Below are 13,342 nucleotides of genomic sequence, written 5' to 3'. Positions count from 1 at the left end.
ACAGGAAACGGAAGCATGAAAACAAACAAGGATGGAACTAGGAAAGCAAAACACAAAATGAACATGGGTAAAACATAACCATGAACAAATGACAGGGAAACCGTAACACACAAGGAATTAATTGACAAAATAAAACAGGAAAAACCCAACTTACCGTGAGCTTCAGCCTGACTTCTCCCGCAAGCTGAGTTCAAAGCAAAAGTAATCCATATAAAAGTCTGAACATGAAGTTGTCCATACGGTTTCAAATGAGCATAATGGTGTCTGGGCACTGTTTCTTCACTCTCTAAAGACCATATTATTTCTAATCTGGTCGAATTTGATACAAAGTATGGCTTATTACATCTTAATAGTAATATGGCAATGTATGCAGTTTCTACTTGCAGCATAATTTAGGTGTGTGGTGTCTAATTAGAGTATAACTATTCGTTTTCGGTCTAAAGGCCACATAATTTCGAGGTTGTGGTCTAATTTTGGTACAAAATGTATTAATTAAAGCATAATTTACATTTTCCGTCTAAAGACTGTTGTTTCTACTTTTGGTCTAATTTCATACAAAATACGGTTTGTCTTTTTAATGTACTGTAAAATAAAGTGAGACCTTGGTTTTTTTCCTCATAAGAACTGATAAACTGATTCTGAATGTTTTTTCTTTAATAGCAACAACACTATATCCTGTGAAATGCTGACCTGCTCTTGTGGGCAGTGGGTTTGGAGACGTTGCTAGGCAACTGTGTACCTGCAAGTGTAAAGTGTAGTTTACCTGTAAACTGAGACAAGGACAGCTGTTGGACTGTGAGCTGAGATGACTCATCTGTGGTGTAGCTTCAATAAAACACAGAAGTAGAAAACCAAGAAGTCATCATCCTGACCGAAACAAAGCTCAACAGGTAGGTTGCTTTCTGCTAACTGTTTTATTAAAGTAACTAGAAAAGCTTTAGAGAGAAAATACCTCCAGCAACTTATGTTTGTGACAAACACAAATTGTTGGCTCTTCATCTGCAACTGGATATGGCCATTTAAATGTATAGTGTTGCTCTAGCCACCTAGAGGTGAAATGCATCAAATATTTAAGGTTGATATCTGTTATCTATCTGTTGCACCATCTCATAGAAGCTCAAACTCATGCGAGTAACGTGACATAAATCTGCTTCGCTTTTGTGTGAACACATTGCAGTATAACACGTCAGGTTACACCAACAATAATTTGACAGTATGAAATATCAGAAGAGAGAAGAATGATTTTTAAATAACTTACCTTTTAAATATGATTGACATTTGTAGGAATAGAGGTAAAAAATGTTTTGCTTCTTTGCCTTACAGTTAAGGGATTATGATCTGTGTATGTGTGTGTGTGTGTGTGTGTGTGTGTAGATGGCATTAGCCAGCGGTCACTGGCTGGAGAAAGACATGAGGGGAAAAGCCCCAAGTCCAAGGTGGGTCATAACAGCCAACACATTCTCACACCCAACTCGTAAAATAAGGACGTTCGGTCAGGAGCCTTTCTCGTTTTTATTTGACGTTAAAAGTCTCCTTTAGCGTCTCATGTAAACGTGCTTGGTCGCCACTATTGCCGTCCCTTTTTCGTCCCTTTTGACGGGTGAACGGAATCGCGGAGGTTTAGGAGAAAAACAACGGGGAAAGGATGCCTCAAAAGCTGGGAAACACACCGCGGGTGAAGCGCGACAATAACTGAATCGCGGAGGTTGGGTTTAGGACAAAAACAACGGGGAAAGGACGCCTCAAAAGCCGGGAAACACACGCCGTAGACGGGGGAAAAAAAAGAAAAACAATGGGGAAAGGACGCCTCAAAAGCCGGGAAACACACGCCGGAGACGGGGAAACAAAACGCCATAGACTGGGGAAACAAAAGAAAAACAACGGGGAAAGGAAGCCTCAAAAGCCAGGAAACACACGCCGGAGACGGGGAAACAAAACGCCACACGCAGGGCGCAAACCCGAGTCTCCTGAGTGAAAGTCCGATGTTTTACCCATCCGCCACCCCAACCACCGTCCTTACCAGCAATTTCCCCTTACATACCACTCGCTAAATCTCATCCAACTGCGGCTCTCCCCAGTACGTTACACAAATACGCCGAAGGGTGCCTTTTTCGTCGCATCACACGCTGAAGGACACTGACCAAACGTACTTATTTTATGAGTTCGGAATGAGAACGGGTTGTAACAGCAGGCCGTCCTCATTAGAAAATGGCCGTATAGGTTGTCTCGATAGGAGGAAGTCAGGTGACTTATAAAGAACGACAAAATCTGGTAGGAAGGAGGACGGAGTGGATCAACACAGGACTTTCACCCAGGAAAAGATTGTTTGGGTCCCATGTGAAACCAAAAATGAACGTTCAATTATATTAACTTGCGTAACATACTTAACTTACCTCACCTACATATTGTACTTAATTTACGTACTTGCCATAAATTACGTAACAAGCGTACTAATTTTAATCTAAACCATGATGATGTTATGACGTAAACTCATTCAAGACTTTATGTGGAGTGATGTTAAGATGAAATTGAAAAATATGTTTTTTGTGTGGTTGTTGCTTGTGATTAGTTCGACAGACCTCTTCTTCTTACTATCCATTTACATGTCACAGACATGGCCACGCCGTAGCTGTGGCAGGAAACATCGCCTTTCTGTTTGGAGGAGCGTCTAGCATTAACCAAGAGGTGACTTTTTTATTTTAAAACCTTTTTAATTCATAAAAATTTGACAAACAGCAGCCTGCTTCACATGTACACACAAAACATGGCTGAAACATGGAATCTGGATGGTAATTGCTAATTTTCTTATTTATTTAGGAGGACATCGCTCTTTACTTCAGCGACTTCTACATGCTAACAGGTACAAATGAAATATGAAGTCCTGTTTATACTGTATGCTACAGAGGCCCAGAAGATCTGAAAACTGTATTATTTTATCTTCCGTGTAGTAGATGTTTAAGTTACCCTGTGGAGTTTTGTGAAGCAAAGCTTTTACAAACGGGTCCCCATTTTATTGGCATATATTGTTTGTTTACGAAACAATTTCTGCTGAAGGTTTCACACTTTTTCACTGATTTGGAGCACACTTTTTTTGTAAGTCTGGGGATTCAGTAGTATTCTAAAGAAAACTGGAGCTTTTCACAAAAACTAGATAGTGGATTCCCAGCAAACATGAGATTACATTAACAGATTATGTCTATATTTCATTGGTCAGTCCAAGACCATATGTGTATGTCTGCACAACGTGCAAATCTGTCTGACTATGATCCTTCTTAGACGTAAACATGCAGTTCACTATTTGAATGTCTGGCAAGGAGATTTTTTGGATGTCTGTGGACGTGCAATACATGTGCAGGAAATCGAGACATAGAAATATGTGACCTTTTTAAATTAAACAAATAATGTAGGCTATTTAATAACAATATTAATTATTGGAGAGAGAGAGATGGGTAAAGTGAGTGTTTGATGTGGCTAAGCTGAATGAAATTAGATCGCCTTGGCTTATCTGGGTCAAGGGACAGGCCAGTAAAATTACACAACAGGGACAGTCGGAAGCGCTATGCGTTGCAAGAAACTGAGCTCTGTACTCACCTCCGTATTTCATTAAATAACCAGGTCTATTACTTTTTCTTCGACACCAAATCGTTTAGTCTGTTATCAAGGTGACTCAGTGAAACGCCTGCAGGCACGAAAAAGCAGGTCTCGTTGTCGCCTAAACTATCTAGTCGTTCAGAGAAATTTGCTAGCATGTCGGCGGCTAATGGAGTAGTGGCTAACGGAGCAACTGATGTGAACACGTTCTCTAATATGGAGGAATTAATCGACCGGGTACTGGAGAAGCAGCAGAAGTGTGCTTAAAACAGTGATCTACAGTGCAGTGAAGGGAGCGCTGGCTAAAATTAATGCTTGCAGCAACACATCGGGGCAGAACCTGAGATGCAGGAAATTATTGTATGTGAACCGGACCAATCTGACTGCGTCACATTTACGATCCAGCGGCTTTGGATGCCTGAAGGGTTACAACACGAGCTGCACGCTGAACGCAACTCGTTCATCTGCCCTGGGAACGACCCACGGAGGGCGAGAGTACGATTTCGCTGCAGCCACAGAGCTGGCTGTTTTCTGGCTGGAATTAGAAGAGGAGGCGGACGCGCTACATGCACGGATCACCCCGCGCCATGAAGAACTTTGGCAATAATAGTCACAATAAAGATAATGGATCAGTGACTAGAAATAGTAGTTGTAGTAGTTCATGGCATAGCAGGGTACTGCAGGGTGTCACAGGATGTAGCAGGGTATAGCAGGGCGTCACAGGACGTAGCAGAGCACTGCAGGGCGTAGTAGGATGCAGCAGGACGTAGCAGCAGGACCACGGCGACAGGCTGCAACCATGACTTAAGGGCCACCCTAATCCAAGGAAACATGCTGGGCGAAAAGAATACATATGGACTCTGGGGAATAAGCTCCCCAGAGCTAGGTTAGTAACAAGCATTTCTGGAACATGGAAGTACACAGATGGAAAGAGAGAGGAGAGAGAAGCTCAGTGTGTCAAAGGAAGTCCCCCAGCAGTCTAAAACTATAACATTATAATTAAGAGAGACAGGTTAAGGAGAGGAGCCTGGTCGGGCTAGAACTCTCTCCAACCGGATCGGGCTGGACTTGTCTGTCTCCTTCTACTTTGATTGTATTGGACAACTCCTCACTCCCTAACTATAAGCTTTATCGAAGAGGAGAGTTTTAAGTTTACTCTTAAATGTGGTGACTGTATCTGCCCCCCAGACTGGAAGCTGGTTCCACAGGAGAGGAGCCTGATAGCTAAAGGCTCTGGCTCCCATTTTACTTTTAGAGACTCTAGGAATCAAAAGTAACTCTGCGTACTAAGAGCTCTTCTAGATATGATGGCACTTCACCATTTAGAGCTTTGTAGGTCAGGAGAAGGATTTTAAATTCAATCCTTAAATCCTGGATTTTACAGGAAGCCAATGCAGAGAAGCTAATACAGGAGAAATATGATCTCTTTTCTTAATTCTTGTCAGAACACACGATGCAGCATTCCGGATCACCTGGAGAGTCTTAAGGGTTTTATTTGAGCATCCTGATAGTAAGGAATTACAATAGTCCAGCCTGGAAGTAATGAATGCATGGACAAGTTTTTCAGCATCGTTTTGAGATAGGATGTTCCTAATTTTGGCAATGTTACGAATGTGAAAAAAGGCTGTTCTTGAGGTTTGTTTTAATTGGGCGTTAAAGGACACATCCTGATCAAAAATAACTCCTAGATTTCTGACAGTAGTGCTGGAGGCCAGGGCAATACCATCCAGAGTAACTATATCTTTGGATAATGAGTTTCGGAGGTGTTTAGGGCCCAGCACAATCACTTCAGTTTTGTCTGAGTTTAACATCAGAAAATTGTAGGTCATTCATGCTTTTATATATTTGATTCATGCTTGGAGTTTGGTTAACTGACTGGTTTCGTCTGGCTTAATTGATAGATAGAATTGGGTGTCATCTGCATAACAATGAAAGTTAATTGAATGTTTCCTAATAATATTGCCTAGGGGAAGCATATACAAGGTGAATAGAATTGGTCCAAGCACTGAGCCTTGTGGAACGCCATGACTAACTTTAGCGTACTTGGAGGATTTCTCATTAACATTAACAAATTGAGATCGATCAGAAAAATAGGACTTAAACCAGCTTAGAGCGATTCCTTTAATGCCAACTAAATGTTCCAATCTCTGTAACAGGATTGTATGGTCAATAGTGTCAAATGCAGCACTAAGATCTAGTAAAACAAGAATGGAGACAAGTCCTTTGTCTGCAGCAGTTAGAAGGTCGTTAGTAATTTTCACCAGTGCCGTCTCTGTGCTATGATTCTTTCTAAATCCTGATTTAAAGTCATCAAATAAACTATCACATAACTGATTAGCAACTACCTTCTCAAGGATCTTGGATAGAAAGGGAAGGTTAGATATAGGTCTATAGTTTGCTAAGACCTCAGGATCGAGAGTGTTTTTTTCAGAAGAGGTTTTATCACAGCTATTTTAAATGACTGCGGTACATAACCTGTTAATAAGGACATATTGATCATATCTAGTAATGAAGTGTTAACCACGGGTAACGCTTCTTTGAGTAGTCTCGTTGGGATCGGGTCTAAGAGACAGGTAGATGGCTTAGCTGAGGATATCTTTAACATTAATTGTTGAAGGTCTATAGGATAAAAGCAGTCTAAGTATATGTCGGGAATAGTCGTTCTTTCTAGCGGTCCTGCGTTTAAAGGTGAACTGTTAGAAGTTGAGGGCAAAAGGTGATAGATTTTATCTCTAATTGTTATAATTTTATCATTAATTATATATGTGAGTGCGAGCACATAAGGCATAACGCATGCATTACGTTGCACATTATGATAAAGGGCAGGGGACATGCAGCTCGTCATTTCCCCAACGTATATGCGCCAATAAAAGAAAATAGAAATACATGAATAAATTTAGAGTTTAAAAGCAATAATTGCATGAAAACATGTTGACGAGTCTCGAAGCTCGAGTCTGAAGTCTTTTGGGTGGAGTCGCAAGTCAAGTCTTTTGTCTTTTGAGTCGAGTCCGAGTCTAGTCTGAAGTCAGCTGTTCTTGCGACTTAAGTGCAACTCAAGTCCGAGTCTCAGACTCGAGTCCCCATCTCTGGATCAGAGGCTCTTTCTGTAAACACTCTCTAAACACTGTTGCAGTTATAAAGCTCATCTGCTGTGAGTGAATGTAATAATCAATAACCAGAGATTTTGTTGTCGTTTGTAGTTTCTCCTGAAGAAGTGACGTGGGAGGAGATTCCACAGAGTGGGGAAGTTCCCTCAGCCAGAGAAGGACACACTCTTAGGTAAACTACTATTATTAGGGACGGAACAGCATAAAAAGTACTAGATTTTTTCCCCATCCTACTGGAAGGTTGATCAATGGAATTCTACATAATGACCTGTGGATGGTAGCAATATGCATTTGCTGTATCTAGTCTGCCACAACTTGAACAAGAAGAAGGTGACATAAAATTAGCTTGTTTCAGCTTATATGCCAAATGGATAGTGTACAGTTAACTCATGTAAGCTCATATGCTAAATAGATAGCGTACAGTTAGCTCATGTTAGCTTATATGCTAAATGGATAGCGTACAGTTAAAGAGAACCTGGGGGGTATACCACAAAGCAAGTTCGACAGAGCGAGGGTTTCTTTGCCTTGGCTGGCATGGAGAATATGTGATAAATATTACAGCAAAAAGCAACACTGCTGCTAAAAATAAGGCAAGAGAAGAATACTGGAAGCTGCAGCCATGATTTAGGTGCCACCCCAATCCAAGGAAAACCCCATGTTATTCACCGATTCTGTGAGCCTTATTTCCTCGGGCAAATCGTTCCAAAGATGAGGGGCCCTGATGGCAAAAGCACTGTCACCTTTAGATTTAAGCCTCGACATTGCAATGGTCAGAAGAGCCCCACACAAGGATGTTAGGCGTAAGTGGCGCATATGGGGTCAACATCTCTGCTATGTAGCTAGCTATGAAGCTAAAAATGTTGATTTCAATTAATATGAACTTAAGACTGAAATCAATTCTAAAATGAACAGGGCATCAATGGAGTGAAGCCAGGATTGGGGTGATGTGATGTCATCTGTTAAAACCAGTGAGAAGCCTAGCTGCTGCCTTCTGAACTAGTTGGAGGCGAGATGGCAGAAAAGAGGGCGTTACAGTAGTCCAGTCGAGAAAAGATAAAAGCATGACTGACTTTTTCCAGGTTATGGAGTATGAAAGCACGGGTTGTTAATTAAAGAAAACCGGACTGGACAACTTTTTTTGATGTGTGGTTGAAATGTTAAAGGTCCAATATGTAATACCGACAGCTAACGTTTAAAATGGTTACTGCAGTCCAAATTCAAAATACTAGAGAGAGTCATCTCTCCCGGGCTCCCCTCCCCAGTGTCGAAGTTCATGGGGGTTGTCAGGTTGCGAAAGCTAAACCCAACGTCCCACAATTTTAGCTAGATGCTAGTCTCGCATTGGTAGACATTACTCCACAGCAGAGTTGCTAGATGCTGCTATGTTTACGGTTATAAAAGCCCACGCTCTAGTGTAGATCTGTACCCAGCTGACAGTAATATTTTATCAGTTTGTCGGCTACGTCCCCTGAACAGAAGCAGGGAAAGAATTTCGGCAGGGGGGAGATTTTCGGTACTACCATTTTCCAGACCCCATTATACAGCTTGTCTATACCTGTACATTACAAATTATGGTTGCATGCCGGTTTGTAACAAAGTGGGAATCATGCATCTTGTGTTTTACCACGGCTCTGGTCATGCAACTGTTTAGAAAGATGACAAGTTTGTTTTAGGTCAGGTAGAATGAATCTATCTCTGTTAATCCAATTTGTTAGGTTGTTGCTACCATCGCTGCAGCCCGTTGGTTTTGCCTGTTTGTGTTTCATGTCTGGCAACTCATGTTTCTTTCTTTCAAAAAACTCTGTGCCTTTTAAGTTTTGACAGCTTCAATGCTTCATTGCGTATTTCACTAAACACAACACACAATGGATTTGGCGCCACGGAATTGCCTGATGCCTTAAATCCATAGCCTATATGAGGCATCATATTTTCGATTGAAGCTTGACTTGCTTTTCTTTTTCCAATATTTTCATGTTGGTAATCGCCCTTTCTTTTACTGGAACAGTCCGCAATTAAATCGGCCTTGGAAGTTTGCTGGGGCCTGTTCTTCTCTGTACCTATACTGCACCTGCCACTTTACGCGCATACGTACATACGTCCAGAACCAATGCAAAACCAAGCTAAGCGATCAGAAGGCTGCCTCTCAAACAAACACATTTTTATCTTGGCTATTTATTGTTTATGTTTTGTAATAAATAACATGGCTGTTACAGTACACAAAGCATTTAAAAAAGACAAGTATAATAGAAAATAATAGTTATTCTGTGAATATTTTAAGGCCTGGGATAAAGGGTCCACGGACCGGGACTGGTCTGGCGACCGGGGGTTAGGAATCACTGCCCTAGTGGGAACATGTAGATAGAAAATTAAATTCGGCCTAAAATTCAACCTTGCGATACACCACAGGTTAATTGTAGAGGACCTATGGTGACCAATAGGTTTTAGTAGCCAGTCAGGGGATGGACGTAATGTAACATTACTGTCAGGGTTTCATGGACTTTCAGTTTGTTTTCATCATCTCTGTCTTCACCTGTTTAGTAATTAGTTCAGTGTCTTCACCTGTGTCTAGTTTCGTTAATTATCTTCACCTGTTCTGTTCTCATCACAAGCTGTATATTTAAGTTCCTGTTTGTCACGCCTGACTGTTCGGTCAATGTTTGAGTATTGCACTCACTGTTTCGAGTTTGGATCTTGCATTTTTTTTGAAAAAACCTTTTGAGTTTTGCATCTTCGCTTGGACCTCTTCTCCATTCCTCCCCTGTGACGTTACAGTTACGGCTCAACACTTTTGCATATATAACGCGTTCCCTCAGCTTAGAATCTGTAACACTCATAGATCAAATATTGACTAGAAGTGACATTATTTTCAAAGGAGTTGATCAGTGAAAGCCGAAACTTGGAACAAAAACTGTTCTGAATATGGTGTGGTTGTGCAGTAAAGCAGTGATAATATATAAGAATTGCACTTGCATTTTTACTGTGATAGCTTAATCTTGCTTCCTAAAGTGTTGTCAAAGGGAAGCTGTATCTGTTTGGAGGAGTGTCCAGTCCTGAAGCCACTGAGTGTCTCCCAGGAGTCTACAGCTTTGATATTGGTGAGGATTTTACAGCAGGTGGAAAAAAAGAACACATCTAGCTAGGTTTGTGCTAAGCCTAACAGCACTGTTATTGTATTTCCATTTTCTAACAGTATCTCTGACTTGGGAGTGCTTAGCAATCGGGGGTGTGGCCCTCAAAACCCTAAGACACTGCTCTGTTGCCATGGGAGACAACATCTACGTGTACGGAGGCATTTTCGAAGGGAATCCAATCGACGATCTCATGGTCTTCAACACAGGTCTATACAACACCATCTTGATTAATGGATCATACTTCTGTTTTTTATGTTTTACCACATTTAGTACAAATCCTAAATACTCTCCATGACTGCTGATCAATTTCGAAACCCTCCATTAGCTTTTATATTGAATTACTTTCTTCTTCATATCAACTTACAAAGACTGAAAATGTTCCGCTTTCAAAAGGTTCAGCCTGTCATTTGTGTATGTCATAGTTGTTTTTTTTTCCTCTCTGCTCTGTTTCAGCATCTCTCACCTGGACGCCGGTAAAAACTAGCGGATCGCTGCCGCCTGCCCTGTAAGACACTTATTAGTTTCACAAAGGGAGGATTTATTTCAGAATCAGAAAAGGATTTATTGCCATGTCAGTAACACTTACAAGGATTTAGAGTCTGTGTCAGTGGGGATCCCAGGCCTTGATAATGAGGCTGACTGCAGTCAGGAGAAATTGTTTTTGTGGCGTGGGGTTTTAATCTGGATGGACCACAGCTTCCTGCCAGAGGGGAGTGTTTCAAAAAGTTTGTGTCTGGGGTGGGAGGGATCAGCCACAATTTGTCCTGCCCGCTTCAGGGTCCTGGAGACATACAGGGCCTGGAGGGATGGCAGATTGCAGCCAATCAACTGCTCAGCAGAGCTGATGATATGCTGCAGTCTGCCCTTGTCCTTGGCGGTGGCAACAGTTTTAGTTTCTGCTTGTATGAGGGAATCGGGTCGACCCTGACGTGGTCTGAGTGTCTCAGTGCAGCGAAGGGAACAGCATGAAATGCTAATGTGACAGTGATCCAAAATATTCTTCTCTCTGGTTGGACATTTATTGAACTTTCTGTATTTGGGAAGTTCATGGCTGAGATTACCTTTTGTTAGTTACTGAGGACAATAACTAGGGAGTCCGGGTTTGTAGAATCACTGTTACATCATTACAAAAGCCACTGTTAGTGTAAAAACAGATTCCACCACCTTTTGATTTGCCGCAGAGCTCTGTGTCATCTCTGAACAGCTGGAAGCCAGCCAGCTGTAGCATAGAGTCCAAAAGAGGGATTCAAAGAGCCCCGTCTCTGTGAAGCACAAAAAGTCTGTTTTTCCTTAACAGTAGCTGATATTTGTCCAGTTTGTTGCCCAGTGAACGCACGTTGGAAAGAAAGTTACCAGGTAACGGTTTCACTGCATGGGCAAAGTGTGTGTGTGTGTGTGTGTGTGTGTGTGTGTGTGTGTGTGTGTGTGTGTGTGTGTGTGTGTGTGTGTGTGTGTGTGTGTGTGTGTGTGTGTGTGTGTAGGTATGATCAGACATTTGCTCCTGTCGGAGATCAACTGTTCATGTTTGGAGGTTATGAAGCAGGTGGAGGCTTCTGTAAAGACATCCATGTTCTAAACACAGGTAAATATTTAGATAATATATATAGAAAAAAATCTGAAGGGGTTGTCAAGCGGTTTTTATTTTCATTTATAAGTTCAAGTAGCACTTAATTTCCCAGTTGTAATCAAGGTTTATTCGAAACATCTCAAGATTTACTTTAAAGTACAAATAGTTTTGACTGAAAATTAGTGAGTGGTCACAAACAACTTGTGTCTCAAGTGACGATCCCAGCGCTCTCTAGTAGATGGCGGTAATGCAACACTTATGGATGCCATAAACAAAATGAAGACTATGAAGAAGCCTTGTCAGATTTTTCTGTCAGAGATGGTTGGTCAGGATCTGCTTGACGTTTCTCCGGGTAGGTTGATATTATTAGGACTTTGTCGTCAAATAAATCACATTTTATGTTTTCAGCATCATTGTTGCAGTTTATTTGCAGCTTTCTTTGTGTTCTTATGGCAGCAGTCACAGTTTACTACTTTTTGGAGCCTGCGAATGTAGGCTAAACGTTCTTGTACAGCTTGAAAAGTGGGCCTAACTTAATGTTAGCTCGTTAAAGTCAACACTGTAACATGGGGTTTGCCTGGTCTCTGTATGGTATTGGAGGTCTGAAATGTTATTTTTCAACTGCTGCTCAGATTCTATCGTTCTATGGCACTATAAACTGTTCACGTTACAGCACTTAGTTTAAAATACTTCTATTTTAGGTATATAATGGTCTATTGGTGAAGTTGCACTGATCACTTTGAGTGGGGGGGGGGATATATTTTGTCCCCACTTATGATAAAAAATATTCAGCAGAGGCAGGGATTTGTAGACCAGAAAGGTGAAATCCCATGCCCACTACTACAACAATTACTATTTCTAGGCATAGTTCCATTATCTTTATTGTGACTATAATTGACATTGTTCATCGTACCCCCAACCGGCACCGGCAGACAACCTCCCACCAAGAGCCTGGATCTGTCCGAGGTTTCTCCCTAAAAGGAAGTTTTCCTCACCACTCAAGGTTTCTGCCTAAATGGGAGTTTTACCTCGCCACTTTCGCACTAAATGCTTGCTCTTGTGGGAATTACTGGAATTGTTGGGTCTTTGTAAATTATAGTGTGGTCTTGAGATAACTATTGTTATGATTTGATACTATAAATAAAATTGAATTGAATAAGGTTGGCGAAAAAAAGGCCCTACGCTTTTCAGTATCTATTATTTCGCTATGAGGAAACTCAATAAAAAGCCATTTGCCACACTAAATATCAAACAAAAACCGTTGGCTACATGACAGGATATACCTGTCACGGACGACCAGGAGACAGACTGCAGTAGAGAAGCTGAGCTTTATTAACAATGATCCAACAACGAGCAGGAAGCAACAGGCAGGAAATCTGGTAGCTGGGTAGGCAGGTTCCAGAGCAGCAGCAGACAACAGGATCCGAAGTACAGGGTAGGCAAACTTGGAATGACTAGGCTTAACGTGCGTGGTCAAAGCATCATGTGGAAACGAGACTTGACAAGGAGTGTGTGTGGTTGTGCTGCTTATGTAGGTGGTGGCTGATTAGTTGCAGGTGGTGGACTGAGGATGAGGCTTGATGAGGTGCAGGTGTGTGTAATTAGGACTGAGGGACTGGGAGAGTCTGATCTGCGTGAGTGACGAGGAGTATGAATCAGTGGGAGGAGTGTGTCTGGAGAATGAGAGAGGAGTGCTGGTGACAGTGAATGGGGAAACAAACAGTCAATGAACACTGACTAACAGTCCAAGACACCCTGACATTACCCCCACCCACAAAGTGACTAGCCGTAGCCAAACACCGCAGGGGCGGGCAGCCCGGGACCGGACAGAGCGCGAGGCGGACGGACTCCAGGCCCTCCCCAAGACTTTGGCGGAGCTGGCCGGAAGTACGACAGCGGAGAGCGAAGGCCGGGGGGGGCGTGGCCACGGGCGGAGCTGGCTGGCC

The 13,342-nt window shown here is 42.1% G+C and overlaps 1 protein-coding gene across 1 annotated transcript; it reads left to right on the top strand.

Moving 5' to 3' along the window:
* The first annotated feature begins 2,616 nt into the window (after positions 1-2,616).
* LOC120545046 (rab9 effector protein with kelch motifs-like) lies at positions 2,617-10,357 on the top strand. The gene is made up of 6 exons (XM_039778997.1): positions 2,617-2,685; positions 2,818-2,860; positions 6,792-6,870; positions 9,705-9,793; positions 9,889-10,035; positions 10,283-10,357. The coding sequence occupies exons 2-6, from the start codon at positions 2,851-2,853 to the stop codon at positions 10,336-10,338; spliced, it is 381 nt and encodes a 126-aa protein (XP_039634931.1). The 5' UTR covers positions 2,617-2,685; positions 2,818-2,850; the 3' UTR covers positions 10,339-10,357.
* The last annotated feature ends 2,985 nt before the right edge of the window (positions 10,358-13,342 follow it).

This window comes from Perca fluviatilis, chromosome 17 (assembly GCF_010015445.1).
Source record: "Perca fluviatilis chromosome 17, GENO_Pfluv_1.0, whole genome shotgun sequence".
Classification (NCBI taxonomy): domain Eukaryota; kingdom Metazoa; phylum Chordata; class Actinopteri; order Perciformes; family Percidae; genus Perca; species Perca fluviatilis.
This window is presented reverse-complemented; position numbering and strand designations above follow the sequence as displayed.

What these genes read in the sequence shown, in the direction of transcription:
- LOC120545046 (XM_039778997.1), top strand. An exon ending in AGAGAAGGACACACTCTTAG is followed by an intron (nt 6,871 to 9,704) that starts GTAAACTACTAT and finishes TGCTTCCTAAAG; the next exon opens with TGTTGTCAAAGGGAAGCTGT. An exon ending in AGTCTACAGCTTTGATATTG is followed by an intron (nt 9,794 to 9,888) that starts GTGAGGATTTTA and finishes ATTTTCTAACAG; the next exon opens with TATCTCTGACTTGGGAGTGC.